Raw genomic sequence first — 20,500 nt, forward strand, 5'->3', positions numbered from 1 at the left:
GTATACACTTAACCTTAAAAAATCAGCAGACAAAACATCACATGTAGTAGGATGAGTCTCCCTTTTTCCATTTTCCTAAATAGTTACAAATAATGGTCAACTCAAGGCAAAAGACAAGGAGTGATTTTCAACTTTTTCATCATAAATTAATTTGTTCTGAGCCAGTAGGTGGTGTGGTGGTTAAGGCAGCTGGACTCCCACATGGCTGACCGTGGTTCAAGTCATGGACCTGGCAGCCTCTTTCTCACTTTCCTTCTCTGTGTCTCTCTCTGGTCAACTTCAATAAAATAATGACAAAGAATAAAATTAAATTAAATTTATTACACTACCATTGTAATAAAAACAAAATCATTCATTCATTCATTCATTCATTTAGAGAGATATCTTTCCTACAGGGCACATGCACTTGCCAGAGAGACTAAGAGACAAAAAGTGAGAAGTCACTCCCCAGGGGAGATGACCACGCTGCAATTCCTTCTCTTCCATTCTCCTCATGGGACTTAGGGCATGCATGCACACATGCCTGGCTTGAGTTTTAAAGCCACCAGATCCAGGACTTGAGCTGCAGTCAGCCATGAAGTAACCATTAATGCCATCTGCTGTTCCCAACAAAATCACTGTTTAAAATTAGCAATTGTGGACTGACTCTGTGGCATGGTGGTTAACGCAGCTAGATCCCACTCACATGGCCAATCTACCAGTTTGAGTCACAGACCTGGCAGTTGAGAAACACTCCGAGCATGGATGCATGTTTGTCCAAAATCCCAAAAGGAGGGAGAGATGAAGGAGAAGGGATTACAGCCTGACCATTTGCCGCAGAAGGTCCTTCTTCTCTCCCTTTCTTTTCTCTCTCTGACTAGCTTAAGTGCTCTCCAAAAAAATAAACAAAAATAAAAATAAAGTCAGCATTTGCAAAAACACTTTAATTAAGCAGACTTAAGAAATGTGTATAGGTCCGCTCAACTCCGCAAAGGCTCTAGGCATGCCATGGCCTCTCAGGCACCCAGCACGCACCCTGTCGGCAGCCAAGAGGCCCAAGAGTAAGGTCAGCTCAGTCCAGGGGGCAGCCAAGGAAGAGCCCAAGAGGAAATCGGTGAGGTTGTCAGCTAAACCTGTTCCTGCAAAAGTGGAGAGGAAGCCAAAAAAGGTGGCAGGGAAGGATAAATCTTCAAACAAAAGAGTGCAAATAAAAGGGAAAAGGGGAGCAAAGGGGAAATAGGCTGAAGTGGCCAACAGAGACAGTAAAGAAGATCTACCCACAGAAAATAGAGAAACTAAACACGAGGAGAGTCTACCCTCTGATGAAGCAGGCGAGAAAGAAGTCAAGTCTGAGTAATGCCATATCCCACGTCTTATCAATGGTCTCTTGTCTCCCTTCTTGTACAATCCAGAGGAATATTTTTATCAACTACTTTGAAAAAGCAAGTTTTTTTAGTAGCTCTAGAAATATTTTTAAGGAGAGAACCCCACTTCATCCATTTTTTAAGTGTAAATGATTTTTTAAGAGATGAAATCATTTACTGGTTTTTTATTTTTCAGTACAACCAGAAAATAGTGGGGTACTGACTTATAGGAGGCTTTGACTCTCTTGCGTGTCAGCTTAACATTCCATAGGTGGGGGCGGGTGGGTAGTTTTTATATCCTAAATACAAAGCATACTAAATGGCAGTTTAGAATCACAATCATGCATTTAATGTGTCTTGACTATTTTAAATTACTTCTATTATGTTTTTTAGTAGTATTGTTTCCTAAAGAAAACCACTCTTTAATTGTTGCTCTCCCTGTCAGAATTGTATGCCCTCTGTAACATCTTTGGTCGGGTAGTCCAGTTTTCCTAATAATTTTGTTAATGTGCTGTAAAAGATTGGAAATTTGAAGTATGTAGTGTGTATGATATTAAATTGTGATTTGGTGGGACTTACATAACAGCTTTCAACATTTGAAGACAGTGGTCCTTGATATACTCTTACGGAAAATTTGCCTACAAATTTGAAGCTAGAATGTTACTGGAATAACTTAAAAAGAATCACTATACTTGGCTTTTTAAATGTTTGGTCCCTATGTTAAGAAAAGCAGTTAGCGTAATGAGATATAAGCAGGCTGGTTTGTACCAGTGAGGTTTGAGAGCAAAATGTTCAGGAAGGGAGCCCAGCAGCAATCCTGAGAGATTGCCCCAGGCCACCACCATACAAGTCCTTGATAGTAACTCACAGGGAAATGGAAGCTTTGGAAGGACCTCAGGGAAAGCTGAGACTGAAGAACAGTGGCTTTGGGTGCTGAAGGTGGCCTGAGGACTTAGGAACTGGAGGAAGACAGTGTGGACTATAACTAAGAAGTGAGAGAAGCAAATCTGAATGAATGTCACTGGACGGCGATTCGAATCTCGAACCTTAAACTCACGCTGGGCACATGTGTGTGCGTGCCCAGAACCCCAAGAGGAGAATGGAGGAGAAAGGACTGCAGCGTGGCCATCACCCCTGGGGGATGATTTCTTGCTTTCTGTCTCTCTATGTCTCTCTGGCGAGTGCACACACCCTATAGCAAACACCTCTCAAACAAAAAAAAAAAACTGGATACAAATTGAAATGTCTGTACTGATCCTCAACACAACCAATAATCTCAATTACAAAATTAAAAAAAAAAAAAGAAATGTATATAAATTATAAAACAGGTAAGACTTAGTACCTTTGGCCGAAGACAAAATTATCTCCTTGGCTATTTTTCTAAATGTTCTTCAAAATTTTTTGTGTTGTTGTTGTTGTTAAAGGATTTTCTCCAAATCAAAAAGAAATCAAATTATCACACAGGAAGAGAACTTGATCATCTTTTTAACAAGTCATCCACAACCAATAAACTGTATCCTGAAGACTGAACTCTTGAACAATTTTCAAATTCATCCCAATTCTTCAAATATCCAAACTACTGGTTGCTGGAAATGTCATGGTGCCTTTTTTCATAGAAAAACACATCATGACTTCCCTCAAAGACGGAATATTTAATAATAAACATCACTATGTCCTCCTCCCTGATGCCATCATTCAGATTTGCTTCTCTCACTTCTTAGTTATAGTCCACACTGTCTTCCTCCAGTTCCTAAGTCCTCAGGCCACCTTCAGCACCCAAAGCCACTGTTCTTCAGTCTCAGCTTTCCCTGTGAGTTATCAAGGACTTGTATGGTGGTGGCCTGGGGCAATCTCTCAGGATTGCTGCTGGGCTCCCTTCCTGAACATTTTGCTCAAACCTCACTGGTACAAACCAGCCTGCTTATATCTCAGACTATCTCTTCTACCAGCGACACCCACAACATCCCCATCACAGAGTCCACTCAGCTGTCTCTTCTCTATTCCCAATGAGTCCTCTAGATCATCCACAAGGCTTTTTTCTTTTCTTTTCTTTTTTTGGAGAGGTTTTTGCTATAGGGTGCGTGCGCTCGCCAGAAAGACAGAGAGACAGAAAGCAATAAATCACCCTCCCAGGGGGTATGGCCACGCCGCAATCCCTTCTCCTTCATTCTCCTCTCGGGATCTTGGGCACGCATGTACACACGCCCAGCATGAGTTTAAGCCACCGGGTCCAGGACTCAAACTGCAGTCAACTACATGGGAGTCCAGCGACATAGCCATTACGTTAACTGCTGGTCCCCCATCCACAAGGCTTTTAAGGAAGATTACACATAGAGGGATTCCCCTCCAACATTCCACAAAGAACTTCCTCCCTACCTATAATGCCATCTATTCGGCCCACAGTGCACAACCACCTTTAACAGCCCCCTCTTTGCCTGTACCCAAAATGCATGTAGAAAGCAGCTGTGGGGCACTGGACCCCCACAGGGGCAACCATGGTTCAGGTCTCGGACCTGGTGGTTTGCTTCCTCACTTTCTCTCTCTCTCTCACATAAGCGTATGTGGCAAATTAGAGTAATAATAATAATAAATAATCTGTTAGAAGATAATTTATCAGGGCCTCCCAGCTTGGGGCTTCTTTTGGTCCAAATACTACCTGATACTTCCTACTTAGTCCAGAGCTCAAACTGGTGAATTCTGACTACAGCTAAATAACCTGGATCTCAGAATATATAGTTTTCTGTGTCACCCATTTCCACATTTTGCTTGCCCCCCCCCCCGACAATATGTCCTTTAATATCCTGCTAAACTCAGGAAGACATTTCGCTACCATATGCCTTTTAATATTGCTTTGCTAACAGTTATGACAACTTAGCTGACCATCGCTCCATCTCTACTTGAGCTGCCAAGGGCCCAAACTAACCTTCATCATATTATTTTATGTTCACTAGATATCAGGTTGATTTAAATAATATATGACTATAAATGTACCTAGATAACATTAATTTTAAACATGCTTTTCCTTTGTAACAATTTATTTCGGGGGTAGCTATAAATATATGGCCCAGTCACAGTGGCACAGCCGTGATGTGAAGCTCTGCAATGCTGGAAGCCATACTGATGATGGGGATTCAGTTCCCTGGTCAACCTGTGCACACCAGACATGCACACCCAAGATCCTGGCAGGCTGGAGGGCAGAGGTGGGAGACTGTAGCATGAGATACCTCACGAGTAATTATCTTTCTCTCTATACCATGACATAAAGAAACTTTAAAACACACACACACACTCTTGTCTCTTCCTATACAATTAGTTGTAGGGCATACATTTCTTAATTTTAATTTAACTTTTTAATTATTTATTATTACTTTCCAGTTTGATCAGAGAGAGACAAAGAAAGAGAGAAAGTGAGAAAGCAAGCCACCAGGTTTGGGACTTGAACAACGGCCGGCCCTGTGCAAGTCCAGTGCCTTTAACCACCACACACCTGCTGGTCTCAGTATACACATTTCAAAAAATTACTGGGCCAGCCAGCTGGGGTGACACAGCACTGATGTAACACTTTGCTATCCTAAAGCTATGTGAGAAGCCCCATGTTGGCATCACAAATTCTCCCTGTGCATGTGGGGCGAGTATATTTACCATGATCCTGGCAGGCTGAGGCTAAAGCTGGATCACTGCACTAGAAAGGACCCTGTTGAGGTAGGTGCCTCTCTTTCTTTGTCTTTTTCTCTGTCTCTTTTTCATGAAACTTTTTTTTTAAAGTTTGCTATAGGGCATGGGCACGTGCACTCACTGGAGAGAGACAGAGAAGGAAAGAGAGAAAAAGATAAAATGTGAATTCACCCCCGGGAGGGATGACCATACAATCCTTTCTCCATTCTCTTCTTGGGATGCACACACATCTGGCATATTTTCTGAGCTGCCAGATGCAGGACTTGAACTGCACTGTCAGCTATATGGGGATCCAGTGACCTTAACCACCACACCACCTGGCTGGCCTAAAAATAAACTTTTAAAAAAGAAATAAAACCGAGAGAGAGATCTGATTAATAAAATGAAGAAGGAATAGAATTAGAAAATCACTCTTTGGGGATGGCTCAGTGGCACCATGGTAACGCTGCTCAGGCGATGCCAGATCCATGTGGAAGGTTACCGGTTGAGTTCTCTGGATGACCTGTATGTGCTGGATACATGCCCATGTTCCTGGCTGACTGGGAAGGCTCAGGGGGATACTGGTCTGAGACCCAACTGAGGGTGCTTCTGCGGAGAAGGTAGGGGGTGGAGAGGTGGGTTCTTCTAAAAAATAAATAAACTTAAGAAAACAAAATCATCCCTTGGCAACAAGCACGGTAATTGTTTTAGGCAAGAATAATCAATGGCAGGACCAGCAGGTGGCATGGCAGTTAAAGGCACTGGACACTTTCACATGGCCGACCACGGTTTGAGTCTTGGACCTGGTGACTTGTTCTCTCCCTTTCCTTCTCTCTCTGTCTCTCTCTGAACAAATTAAAATAAATGACTGAATAAATAAAATTAAATAAAATAACTCTAAAAAAATAACCAATGGCTATTAAAAACCTTAAAGTTTGGTGAGAAATGGAGTACTTACAAAATTTCAACAAGATACCTTTAAATTATAAAAAGAGTAACTTTTGAAGAAAGCTGGCAAATATTTCTTTTACCACTTAAGACAAAGAGATACCATGTGCCTCTTGATAGAATGCACTGAAAAGGGTACCACATTACTTCCGTGGCATCTGTAATGTTCTAGTCCATTCTGTTGCTGATAACTGAAAATACGAGAATCTGGATAATCTAAAAGAACAAAGGTTTATTCAATTCACGGTCTGAAGTCTAAGGTCCAGGAGCCACATGTAGTGGGGTCTTGCTGAGTCCCCAGTCATGAGGGTGAGAGCGGCACAGAACGGCTGTGTCCATCAACCCGTCTCAGTCTCTCTCCTTTGAATTCAGCAGCAGTCAGTTACGCAGTCCTGCCCTAACAACCTTAATCCTGATCTTTTCTCAATGGCCTGCCTTTCAATGCCACAGTCTGATTTACGTTTTTTACCCTCTTACTACCTTCACACATCTCAACACATGAATCTAGGAAAGATACACAAACCACAGCATCTTCCACAAGTACACAGCTTTCATCCAACCTAGAGGAGCCATCAAGCCAACTCAAATGGAAAGATGATACAAAATAAAACGGTCTATACACTTCAAAAGTATTAGCTCAAGAAAGACGATACTGATGATGAAACTGTTCCTGTGTGAAGACAACTATACAGGGACCATCAGTTGGCATAATGGCTATGCCGCTGGACTCCCACGTAGTTGACTGAGGTTCGAGTCCCAGACCCGGTGGCTTAAACTCATGCCAGGCACGTATGTGCCCAAGATCCCGAGAGGAGAATAGAGAAGAAGGGATTGTGGCGTGGCCATACCCCCTGAGGGGTGATTTCTTGCTTTCTATCTCTCTGTCTCTCTCTGACTGTCTGGCAAGGGCACACGCCTATAGCAAAAAAAATCTCCAAAAAAAAAAAGACAACTATACAGACATGAAATCCAAATGCAACATGGGCCAGGAAAGTTTTGTGTTTTTTTTTTTCTATAAAGGACATTAGTAGGATAATAGGTGAAACTAGAATAAGGCATGTTGATTAGATATTAGTCATCTATTAATCTTAATCCAAATTTACATGACTATACTAAAGTTACCTAAGGTTATATACAGAAAATACACACAAGTATTTAGGAGCAATGGAACATTCCTCTCAAACAATTAATAACAAGCATACAGAGGGTAGATAAACAAATGTGATAAAGTTAACACTGGGGGCTAGGGAAAACATATGTGAAAATTCTTTGTAATGTGTTTTGAAGTTTTCCAGTAGGTCTGAATATTTTCTAAAATAAAGTTTAAAGAACTAGTGACCAGGGACCAGCAGTTAGTGTAATGGCTATGTCACTGGACTCCCATGTAGTTGACCACGGTTCGAGTCCCGGATCCGGTGATTTAAACTCACCCTCTCTCTCCTTCTCTGTAGCAAGTGCACGTGCTCTATAACAAAAAAAAAAAAAAAAAAAAAAAAAAAACCTTAAAAGAATTAAAATAACCGTTTTAAATGCATCTTAAATATTGTTTACTATAGTAAAAAAAAATAATAAGTAGTTTCTCTCTTACTCGGAATCCAGTCTCAGAATCATTAACTGTGGGTTACACAGTTTATGCTCCAATAAATGCAACTACTAATGTTGCCGCAAGAGTATAAAGAAAATATTGTAAATTGCTTCAGATGTGAGCTAGCTTTAAAGTAAGATTATCCAGATTAGAATCCTGCCTCTGGGCCCAGTGCTGTGGTCCCATCAGTAGTTTACTGGACTGCTGAGCTGGAAGCCACATGCCAACTGTGGTGTGAGTCTCTGAACCAGCTAGCCTGAAAACACCGTGGGCACGTGCATACATGCCCAGGATCCTGATGAGCTAAAGCAGGAGTACATGCCCTGTTGCCCCCACCCAGCCACACAGTGGGAGGTGGGTAGCAGAAGAGCAACCAAGGCTTCACATGTGTTTGCAGCCACTCTCTATCACTCACATTGCCTCTTTGGCTCTGCCTCCTATCTGATCACCATTAGTAATGGATTCTATTTTTTTAAGAATTATTTTATTTAACTTTACTTATTTATACATATATGCTAATTTGACCAGCGAGGGACAGAGAGAGAGAAAATGAGAAATTAAGCCACCAGGTCCAGGACTTGAACTACAATCAGCCATGTGGGAGTCCAGTCCCTTTAACCATCATACCATCTGCTGGCCCCTGGTACTGGATTTTTATGGGAGTGCAAACTCTACTGTTATGTGACTGTTTCATTATACATTGCAATATGGTAGCGGTGGAAATGGGATGTTCAGTGGATATGATATGCTTGAATCATCTAGGGACCAAAATCGCCCCTACCCCTCCATTCCCAGTCCATGAAAAGATTGTCTTCCACAAGCCCAGTCCCTGGTGCCAGAAAAGTTGAGGACTGCTAAGCTAGGAGACTGGATGAAGGAGATCAGGATGTGACCAGACCCTGTGATGGGTGCTTCTCTTTTTCACTTAGTCATGTGCAAGCACTCACTCTTTATCATGAACAACAAAAATATCCCACCTCTGACACATTCTAATCATGCAGCCTTTGGCAAGTTTCTCATCTCCCTTAAGCAGTCTCCTAGATGAAGAACAAGAATAGGGCAGGACTAGAGTGCAGTGGTTAAGTACTATACATTGAGAACTGGGTCCCACCTGGCCACTAGTTCAATCCCCAGCCCTGGGGACTTGAAACCAAACCAGGCACATGTGCACACATGCCCAAAATCCTAACAGAATTGAGAAATAAAAGAAAAAGACCCATTCTCCCTCCTCTTCTGTTCCCCCCTCTCTCTCTAGTGAGCACACATGCCCTCTGGTGATTAAAAAAAAGGAAAAGAAAATTTTAAAAATGAATGGGATAGTCACAAGGCTCATTGTATAGTGCCTACATCATGACTAAATGACACAGTGCATGCGAATATTTCGTGTCTGGCACATGACGAATACTTAGTTAAGGTAGTTAACTAGTAAACATCAGCTATTGTGTATGCATCAGCCTAACTGTTGGCTTCAGGCTCTTACCCTGTTTCTTTTTGCTTTGATATCCAATTTATGATTTATTCTATTATATGTATCCTTATTTAAACATTAATTTTCTGAAACACAGTACAGTGTAAATGTTAAAAATAAGGGGCCAGCGGGTAAGGTGGTGGTTAAGGTGCTGGACTCCCACATGGCCGACCACGCCTTGAGTCCCAAACCTGGTGACTTGCTTTCTCTCTTTCTTTCTCTCTCTCTCTCTCTTTCTCTCTCTCTCTCTCTCCCCTGCCTTACTGCAATGGATTGGTTTATACCAGTTGGTTTTTAACTCACCACAGGATTCCCGACCTTCTGCTGTTCTGCTGAGGGACTTTATTATCAACACTGCACAACTGAGGGATTCATAACTAACTACAAGAAGCCCAAGGCTTCTGATTTAGGACAGAGGCAAACTGGCAGGGCTGCAGTAAGATATGCAACCTCAGACCCACAAAAAAGCTAACTTTTTACAGATCTTGTTATCATTTGGCCCAATAACTATTTAACATCCTCAGCTTCCTTTTGCTGACCATATGACCCCTACTAAGCACTATGCCAACACCCTATATACAGTGGCTCACTGAATCCTCACAATAATGCTCTGAAGGCGGTATCCACAGACCCATTTTACAGACCAGGAAATATGTCTACAGAGAAAGGTACCTGCTCAAATGTCTAGGTGGCAGGACAGAATAGGAATCCAGACAGTTTATACTCAAATCTGAATATCTGCAACATACTTTGTTGCCTTTGAATATACGTAAACCATACTTTAAAAGAAATGCCATTAATAACATAGATCAAATACCATTTTTACTTCCCAATTTATACAAATGCTCTTTAAACAACCTTTTGGGTGTCAGCAGATGGTGGGGACATTACACAGTTCAAGTCCCAAGCCTGGCTGCTTGAAAAGCACATTGGGTGTGTATGCATGTATGTCCAAAATCCCTAGAGAATGGAGAAGGGACTGCATTATGGCCATCCCCCAGGGTGTGCCTTCTCACTTTCTCTCTCTCTGTCTCTGTATGTCTCCAGTGGGCGCACATGCCCTACAGCCCAAAACAAAGTAAAATAAATAAATGAGTTAAGTTTTTTGCTTTTGCTTATTGCTGCTCACTGTAGCTCTTTACTTACAACAGAGGCATCCATCTTTTTAAATTGTACCAGAGAAATTCACCTCCCAAGCCAAGAGGACAGCACTGCAAGGAAAGCCCGGCAAAAATGGACCATATCTGAAAGGAGGTGTCACTTGGTGGCAGCACCGAGCAGACTGCCAAAAAAGGAAACAGAAGTCACTTAATCTGAATCCAATAATCTTTCTGGCTCTCCTCTCAAGGACACAAGGGGGGAGGGGTATTCGGCCTCCATGAAAGCCAAGGTTTGGGAGATAGGGAGGAAGCTCCCTTATCTGTCAACATGTCCAGCCTGCCCATAAATGCACTTGATCCACGGGTAACACTGTGCTCTGTAAAGAAGCTTAGGAGAGTCTAAACATATCATCTGTAAAGATAATACTGTCCAGAAAGCCAAAAACTGAAAAGGAAGAGAGTCATCTCTGAACTCTCTGTAGCTTATTCCCTTTGATTCTTTGTGGCCCTGCTTAACTCCACCTCTCTGTCAAGGCCTCTCCCAACTAAGCACACCGTAACACTTGATACATTTCCACACTAGCACATACACATACCTACGGGGCAATTTAGCACTGCATTATTTCAATTGTGCACTATCTTGTCCTTTTCCCTATCTGTCCCTTCGATCTACCATAAGACCTTCAGTGTAGACAAAGGAAGCCCTAGGTTAGTAGGGAATCCACACATTTCAAATAGAGGGCAGTGGCATGGGCCTTAACATACAACAGCATGAGTCTTGACATACAACCCACAATTTGTATGGGATGACCACACAAATCTGGTGAGACAGACCTGGACAGCCCAGGCACCGGCCACACATTGCTGGGGCAAGAGCTGTGTCCATCTTTTCCCCACTGTACACACCCAGCTTCTGGTATGCCATCTGAGACATTGTGAGTGCTTAATTAACTTCAGTTGTTGCATAAAGACCCAAGTTCAAGCCCCAGAAACCTTAATTACCAGCTCTATCACCTGGAATAAGCTACTTGCCTTCTATGAGCACAGTCTTCCCATCTGTAAAATGGAAACAGTAATATCTACCTCATATGATAATGAATAAGGTTAAAAAATGAACATAGTATCTGGTAAATGTGCTGTAGCCATGAGCTACCATTATTATCCTACAATATTAAATAGAGGTCCACAATCACTTATCCAAAACTCTGGAGGCCAGATGGGTTCTAGAATACAGAATTTTGGGGGTTCTAGGAAGCTAAAACAGTACAGCACATATTAATATAACCCCTTGAACAGAATCTGGGCAGCAATCCATAATCAAATATACTAATATTTCTGAAGTAAAACATGTCCTAAGCAGGAAATAAAAGTCTATAAACAGTTTCATGTCAGTTTACTTTAGGTCAAATGGCAAATGAGTTCATACTAGGCTTGGGCCTCCTCCATGGTACAGCAGTAATGTTCTAGAGAAGCTGCACATGATGATCACAGTTCAAATCCCCAGTCAGGTCAATCTGGACATGCTCATGATTGTCTAATATCTGACAGGCCAGAGAACTGGAGGAAAACAATCACAGCATGACCAGACCCTGTAGAGGGTGTTCCTTTCTCTCGTATGCATGCATGTGCTCTATCATATAAAAAATTCTTAAAACGTGGCTTTCAGAGCTTTTTGGACTTGGCAACTGCAGAGAAAGATCAGTGGGGCTATACTCACAACAGAACCCGGGCCCACCAGTAAATGTAGCTTCCACTGAGTCCTGGAGGAGAGTACTTGCTGAGTGTGGGTATAAGGCTGTACTTTGCCGCACTGTTGGGCAGAACGAGAGCTGACAAGGCCACCTGGGAAAGCTGCACAGCACACACCTCCTCAGTTCTCTCCAGCTGCCACTGCCCAGGAGGCCTCTTCAAGTCAGAGCACCCATCCCCTCTAGCCAGAAGAAGAGGGAGGAGGGACAAACAGAGGCAGCAGGAAGTATGAACATCTACCATCTTTCCCTTTCTTTTTCTTTCTTTTATTTTTTTTTTTTAGAGGTTTTTGCTATAGGGTGCGTGCGCTCGCCAGACAGACAGAGAGAGAGAGACAGAAAGTGAGAAATCACCCCCGAGGGGGATGGCCACGCCGCAATCCCTTCTCCTCCATTCTCCTCTCAGGATCTTGGGCACGCACGCACATGCGCCCGGCGTTGAGTTTTAAGCCACTGGGTTCGGGACGCAAACCACGGTCGACCACGTGGGAGTCCAGCGACATAGCCATTACGCTAACTGCCAGTCCCTCTTTTCTTTTTTAAATAAATTTTCCAGAGGGTATGTGGGTCTGTTGGAGACTGAGAGGGAGAGAGGGAAAGTAAGAAAACACCATGAAGAATGAACATACCACAATCTCATCTCCCCCATCTCTCTCACCTTTCAGGATTTGGGGCACACATGGATATGCACCTGGCATGTTTTCGAGCTGCCAGGTCCAGAACTCAAACTGCATAGTCAGCCATGTGGGATCCAGCCATCTTATCCACCAAGCCATGGGCTGGCCTCATCTTTCCCTTTCTTCAAGGCTTTTTGCTTGTTGTAATATTTTCCTTTATTCATGAGTGCATGTGTACATATACACACACAGAGAGACAGCGAGCACTCCCCAACAGGAGCCTGGTCATGCTGCAATCCCCCTTCCTCCAATGCTCTGTCCCACCAGAATTCTGAATAGGCATGTGCACACAGCGTGTTGCCTCTAGGGCCAGGATTTGAACCCAATACCAATCCTGAGTATCAAAGTTTATATTCTATTTCTACAGAGTTCCTGTTCTGTTTTCTGTCTACAGTTCTTCTGCAGAGCTACCTTTCTAAGTTTAATGAAGAGAAACAAAGAGGACACTAGATCAATGATGCAGCTAAATTCAAAGCTGGGATTTGCCATTTGCACTTTTTTGTTGTCAATTTGCCATAGAGGGAGAGTGAAAAAGTACCCCCCATAGGAATACTTTCCTATTCCATTCTCTTCTCAGGACTCAGAGCAAGCATGCACACCCACCCAGTGTGTTTTTAAGGCCACCAGGACTAGAACTTAAACTGTACAGTCAGCCATGCAGGATCCAGCCACCAAGAACACCATGCCACTGGCTGGCCCTGTTATTTGTATTTTTAATGTCCGAGTAATCAAAAAAGGCAGTTCATGTACCACAAGAGTCCCTGCTTCCATCTAGGTCTCCCATGGTCACCATGATGACAAGAGCACTTTCCAAGTCCTCCCAGGATGCACAGAACCAGGCAACGTGGCCCAGGTAGAGATGTGTCTGTTCAACTGCCAAAATAATCAATTCCTCAACCCTCAAGATGCCCTCTACTAGCTGAGAGAGCCCACCAAGCTCACTGTTGTGATCAGTGAAGGCTTTAGAATTCAAATGGGTCCCAACATTAATCTGAACAAGAGAGCTAAAAAAGGCAAGTCGTTCTAAAATATCATACAAAGTAGCTGAAAACTGCAGTCTAATCTAAATTAATGCTCCCACTCATTTCCAAGTTATATGTATAAGTCTTACTACTCTTCTCCCAGATGAATCACTAATGGCTTCTACCAAAAAAAAAAAAAAAGAAAAGAAAAAAAATGCTGGGCCAGATCTGCATTATAGCTGTTAATAGAGGTGGATCCCACGAGATCCACCATTGTTCGAATCCTGGCCCAGGCAGCTTGAAAAGGTCACAGGGAGTGTGTGCATGAGTGCCCAAAATCCTCAGAGGAAGAAGGAAGGAAAAGGGACTGTGAAGTGACCACACCCCACTGGAAGGTTCTCATCTGCCTTTCATGCTTCCTCTTTCTCTCTCTTTCTCTCTTTCTGGTAAGTTCACATGCCTTAGGAAAAATGAAAAATCTGCACCTAACCAGCACATAGTACGTGCTTCATGTGCTAGTGCAGGGGTACGTATTGGACCACAGCCTAACCCATCCCTGTTTTTGTAATACAACAGCCCAAACTAGTTGTATATTTGTAAGGAGATCATATGGCTCACAAAGTCTAAAATATTTTACTATTTGGCCTTTAAGAAAAAAGCTTGCATGGTGCTGACAGGTAGCATGGTGGTTAAGGGTACTGGACTCCCACACGGCCAACCGCGGTTCGAGTCCCAAACCTGGCGGCTTGCTTTCTCACTTTCCCTCTCTGTCTCTCTCTCACTCTGTCCCTCTCTGGATAAATTGAAAAATAAGAAATAAAAATAAATAAATAAAGTTAAATAAAACAATTCTTTAAAAAAAAAAAGCTTGCAGTCTCTCATTCTTATGAAAGGAGCACTGGCCAGAAAACAGAGACACCTAAATTTAAATCCCAGTTCAATAATCACTGGTAGAAATTACCTTAATGTCTAGTCCCCAGCTACCCCCTGTTTAAAACTGGGGTACTGCCATTTACCCTACAGGAGTACATACAGACTAAGATAGGACAGATAAGATGCCTGACAGGAGCAATAAGCAATAAGCAGCAGCTATTCATTTGCAAGTAACACCACATACAAATCTGTCTATCACATTAAGAAGTGCTCTAATGTGGGACCGGGCAAGAGGTGTGGTGGTTAAGGCACCAGATTCCGGTATGGGCCAACCACGGTTCGAGTCCTGGACCCAGTGGTTTGAAAATCATGCCAGGCATGTGTGCATGCATGCCTCAAATCCTAAGAGGAGAATGGATAAGGGATTGAGTCGTGTCCATCCTACTTCAGGTCTAATTTTTCACTTCCCCTCCCTCTGTCTCTTTCCAGTGAGGGTACATGCCCTATAGCAAAAACCTAAAAAAAAAAAAAAAGAAAGAAAAAAGAAAAGAAAAGAAAAAGAAATGCCCAAATGTAAAGTTACTCAAGCTCCAGCAAAATATTTTTTAAAAAAGACATTACACTGGCATTCACCCACCTTCCCTATTGAGAAAAGGAATAAAAGGGACCAGTAGATGGTGTGGTGGTTAAGGAGCTGTACTCTCACATGGCCAACCGCAGTTCGAGTCTCAGACCTGGAGGCTTGAAAATCACACCGGGCATGTGTGTGTGTGCATGCCCAAAATCCTGAGAGGAGAAGGGAGGAGAAGTGATTACAGCTTGGCAATCCCCCCCGGAGACGATTCCTCACTTTCCCTCTCACTGTCTGTGTCTCTTTCCTGAGAGTGTACATGTTCTACAGCAAAAACGTCAAGAAAAAAAAGAAAGAACAACTCACAAAAACTATTGTTTCAGAAAATCAAATTACGTTCCCTTTCTTCTCTCATTATCTTTTTAGGTCTTAATTTAAAAACACTTTTTTCAAAAAGTCAAGTGTTATTTATCATAAAGTTAATCTCATCAATTCTTACTGTATAATAAACGCCAGGTAAAACCTAAAATATACCTCATGAACTTCAGGTTCTGAATGAGAAATCATGACCTGTGATTAAGAAAAAAAGGAGGATCTAAAAGATAGGTTCCCAGATTGTAGTAAAGCAGCCAGCAATACTTGCTGAACAGTCCCTCTAAGCTCCTGAGCTCACTCCTACAACCAGGATTTGTTGAGGCTCAGAACCCAGTTATGAACAAGGATGACAGACTGGGAAGCCACCCAGCACTGTAGGAGATTAGAACCACAAGAAATGGCCCTTGACTGCAAAAAACTACCTATGAAGTCATTTAAGATATCATAGCTGAGGGCTCCTAGACGATTATGTACATCTGCGTTGCACAAACAGGTTAAAGAACTGTCCATGGTTAGACATAAGTTGGTGGCAAACCTTTCCCTTTGCACCAACCAACCTCTGCCTAAGAATTACTTCCTATGAGGACACACCCCAATCTTTCACTCCTCTGTGATCCTACACCTGTTACTCTGGAAACACGAGCCAACCTTTGAAATGATAATTCTAGGCAGCATCAGCACTTGCTTCTGCATTCCCACAGAATTCTGTTTATTTTTAATACTGCATACACTAGATTGTATTATAATTGTGTTTACTTATCTGAGCCCCCCCCCCAAAGACTACAAGCTCTTTGAAGACGGGACCCCTATGTGGATAAGGCAGCTAATATTTGCATTGTTATTCTATGGCAGGCATCTGACAACTTTTTGTATAATCTCTCATAATTCACAATGCTTATAATTCAATTATCCTGACACAGACGGGGAAACCAAGGTTTGGTGACGTTACGCATCTCATAGCTGTTGCAGACAATAGATTACTAGCAAACCTTGTTTACTGTGTTTCAAGTTATTATATTTCACAGACACTGCATCTTTTATCAAATTAAAGGTTTGTGATAACTCTGTATCAGATAAATCTGTCATTGCCGTTTTCATACATGTGCTCATTTCAAGTCTCTGTGTCACATTTTGGTAATTTTCACAATATTTGAAACTTTTTCATTCTTATTATTATTGTATCTAGTATGGTGACCTGTGATCACTAATCTATGATGTTGCCATTGTAATTATCTTGGGGCACCGCAAATTGCATGCATATAAAACAGTGAACTTAATAAATGCTGTGTGTGTGTAAGACTCTAAGTGAAGGAAGTGACTGCATATGTGGTAGAAACGGCAAAAGAATGAGAAATAAAGCCTAAAGATGTGACTGAATTTCTACAATCTCGTGACTAAACTTGAATGAGGATCTGCATCTTACGGATGAGCTAAGAACATGCTTTATTGAGATGGAGTCTACTCTGGAGGAAGATGTTATAAACATTGTTGTCTGAAATGACAACAAAAGATTTAGAATATTACATAAACTTACTTGATAATGCTACAGTAGGGTTTGAGGCCTGACTCCAATTTTAAAAGAAGTTCTACTGTGGGTAAAATCCTGAACACTACAGAGAAATTTAAAAAAAAAAAAAAAATTATTTTATCCAACTTTATTTATCCATTTCTTTATTTGTTTGTTTGTTTATTTTTAATTTGAGCAGAGAGGGACAGAGTGTGAGAGAGAGAAAGTGAGAAAGCTAGCCACCAGGTCCAAGACTCAATCTGTGGTCAACCATGTACGAGTCCAGCACCCTTAACCACCACACTATCTGCCGGCCCACAGAAAAATATTTAATGAAAGGGAAAAAAAAAAAATCAACTGATGCGGCAAACTTCATTATTATTTTTAAAAGTTGCCATCAGCACGCTAACCTTCAGTAGCCAACACCCTGGTCAGGGAGTAACCATTAGCATCAAGACACAATCCTCCACCAGTATAAAGATTATGATCCAGTGAAAGCTCCGATGATTGTTAGCATTTAGCAATAAATTGTTGTTTTCTTTTTTTTTAATTTTATTGCCAAGGATCAGTCAGTGGCATGAAAATGGAAGTGGGGATCCCTCATGGCTTAGTGCAGTTTGAGTCCTAGACCCTGTGGCTTGAAAACTGCGCCAGGGCCATGTGCGTGAATGCCCAAAATTCTGAGAGAATGGAGAAACAGAGAAAGGATTGTGGCATGGCCCTTTCCCATGAGGAGTGTTCTCTCTTTTTTTTTTTTCTATGTCTCTCCAATGAATGTCTATACTCTTTGGCAAATTAAAAAAAAAAATTTAGTTTAAAAAATTATTACCATAGGGCACATACACTCACCAGAGAAAGAGAGAGGTCATTTACCCCATCTGCAGTTTCTGGTAGTGCTTAGGTGGGCATGCAAAGCCATTCTGGCCAAGATGATGCATAAAAAGTCTACTGGGGAGCTTCTGAGAACCTTTCCTCCCAAGTCACAGACAGAAGACATGCTCTTTAAAAATGGAAATTGCCATAATTAATACTGAGCTTACATGAGATGCTCAATTTCTTTTCCTTTTTTTTTTTTTTAAGAGAGGTTTTTGCTGTAGGGCACATGCACTCACCAGAAAGACAGAGAGAGACAGAGAAACAGAAAGTGAGAAATCACCCCCCAGGGGGATGGCCAAGCCGCAATCCCTTCTCCTCCTCCTCCATTCTCCTCTCGGGATCCTGGGCACACACACACATACGCCCGGCGTGAGTTTAAGCCTCCAGGTCCAGGACTTGAACCGTGGTCAACTACATGGGAGTCCAGTGACACAGCCATTACGCCAACTGCTGGTCCCAAGATACTCAATTTCTTTATAGTAACTTTAAGTCAACTTAATCAGTTTCTAGTTACTCTCAGAAAGAAGCATCCTAATATATACATGGAAAATCTGGTAGAGACATGATTCAAACATAGACAAGGTGAATTCACAGCCCTCAAACACATAAAGACTAGACTGTCAATCTCTCATTGCTAACATTCTCACCATTCGGCACCAATGTGGAGCATATCAGAAGCAATCATTAACTTTGGCTAAATGAATACATGGACAAGATGGAACAGTGGCTCAGCTTTCAAAGACAGGATAAATCCAGTGGTAAGTGAAATAGTAGGCCCCTTAAGTTAACACCCTTAAAAAGTATAAAGACTGATGATTCCTGGACAAGACTGAGGTTTGATATATTTAGAAAACAGAGTCTATACTAGGGTGAACAAAGGAATCCTGGTAAGTACCAGTTTCCAAGTCCAAACAATTTCAGAAAACAGGGTCACTGAAAAGAAATGTAAGAGATTCTGTTTCTGTAAGCCCTCTTTTTCTTTCTTTTTTCCTGTTTCCTTTTATTTTTGAGAGAGATTTTTCTATAGGGTATGTGTGCTCACTGGAGACACAAAGAAAAGAGAGAGAGACAAAAAGTGAGAAATCACCCCCAAGGGGGGATGGCCACAATACAATCCCTTCTCCTCCAGTCTCCTCTTGGGATTTCGGGCATACACATACACGCACCCAGCATGAGTTCTAAGCCTCCAGGTCTGGGACTCAAACTGTGGTCAGCCATGTGAGAGTCCAGCAACGTAACCACTACACCATCTGCTGGTCCCTTCTGTAAGCTTCTTTTACAGTATTTATAGTACCTATTAGTTGTCATGCAAGCTTCCATCTCAACCATGATCCAGAGAGACCACCCTCTTGGCAAACAAGGAGTGTGTGGTTGGGGAACAGGGGAAAAGGCAGAAAATGACACCACTTTGGCACTTCAAGTCCAGTCTCATTTTTCAAAACAGCTCAGTCTTTGAAAGGTAAAATGGTCAACCTTCATAATTTATTTAGGCCACAGGACCCTGGCCCCTTCCTCACCCCTCCCTGTCAAGGGTACATGAAGAGTCTTGATCTTTAGACACTGAAGGATAGCCTCTAGGTCATTACACACATGCCACAGAAGAGCCCTTGACAGCCTGTACCATTTCTGGCTAAGTACCTGAGCCAACTGCAAAACCATAACCTAAGGTATAATGTTCCACCATCCTATTACTAATCTGATCCCCCAGAGAAAAACCAGTGAAGACACTTGTTTTTCATGAAGGGCCACTCACCAAGGTCTCATGACCCATCTGCAACCAAGACACAATATATTTTAACTTCAAAGCTGCAAATGCATGTAAACTTTGCAACATAAAAAGTCTTCCCACATCTGTTCACTTGACCCTCTCTCAAAGTGCTAAAAGATAAAGATTATTTTTGAGCTCAAAAATAATCAAAGAAAACTCTCCTTGCTCTAGAATGAAATGCTCAAAAGCCACAACCTGAATGAGTATCTTATTGGAAGTCAAGAAATCATGTTGATTGCTCACAAAGGAATTTCTGATTGACCAAGGTAGCCCAGCCATCTATAAGAGTGCTTTCTAAAGCACAGCTTACCTTATAATTGCTAGAGTTCACCCAAGAGGTAGCAAGTCCATCCACAAGTTTATCTAACATGGTCTGGTCATGTTCAAGGTCAGCAGACTTTTGTTTGTCTGAGAAATAGTCTATAAGTTCTTGGCCAACTTGCAGTCGTTTCCCCACATCCTTCTGCAACACCTGTGCCAAGCAGGACTCCATGCGAGGCTCCATGGTGGAATTCAAATCCAGATCCAGCAAAAGCTAGAGGGCAGTCAGGATGACTCCCTCCCGGTAGATGTATCCGGGAGGTTGCCTCTTTGTTCGCTGAAGGTTACTAAGAGCCTGTGTTTCAAAGATGCAATCCGGGGAATGGCAACAATGCACCATGTGTGTCTGAAGAGCAGCTGGTAGGATATTAAAAGTCCAATTTAAATAACTAGTAGGAGATAAAGGAGTGAGTGGCAGAGTGATGTTCTACTATTGGGTTTGAAATACTTCATAATTCACAAAGGAATCCTGGTAAGTACCAGTTTCCAAGTCCAAACAATTTCAGAAAACAGGGTCACTGAAAAGAAATGTAAGAGATTCTGTTTCTGTAAGCCCTCTTTTTCTTTCTTTTTTCCTGTTTCCTTTTATTTTTGAGAGAGATTTTTCTATAGGGTATGTGTGCTCACTGGAGACACAAAGAAAAGAGAGAGAGACAAAAAGTGAGAAATCACCCCCAAGGGGGGATGGCCACAATACAATCCCTTCTCCTCCAGTCTCCTCTTG

At 42.1% G+C, this 20,500-nt stretch overlaps 1 protein-coding gene across 1 annotated transcript in view; it reads right to left on the reverse strand.

Annotated features, from left to right (window-relative positions):
- Positions 1-20,228, reverse strand: part of CLASP1 (cytoplasmic linker associated protein 1) — a gene marked incomplete in the record, with an annotated part of 276,864 nt that extends 256,636 nt beyond the window's left edge. Inside the window, 1 exon segment of the mRNA XM_027768717.1 lies at positions 19,766-20,228. Within this exon segment, the coding sequence (XP_027624518.1) occupies positions 19,766-19,960 (195 nt within the window).
- Between the last annotated feature and the right edge of the window lie 272 nt (positions 20,229-20,500).

This window comes from Tupaia chinensis, unplaced genomic scaffold (genome assembly GCF_000334495.1).
Source record: "Tupaia chinensis unplaced genomic scaffold, TupChi_1.0 Scaffold147282_1, whole genome shotgun sequence".
Taxonomy (NCBI): Eukaryota; Metazoa; Chordata; class Mammalia; order Scandentia; family Tupaiidae; genus Tupaia; species Tupaia belangeri.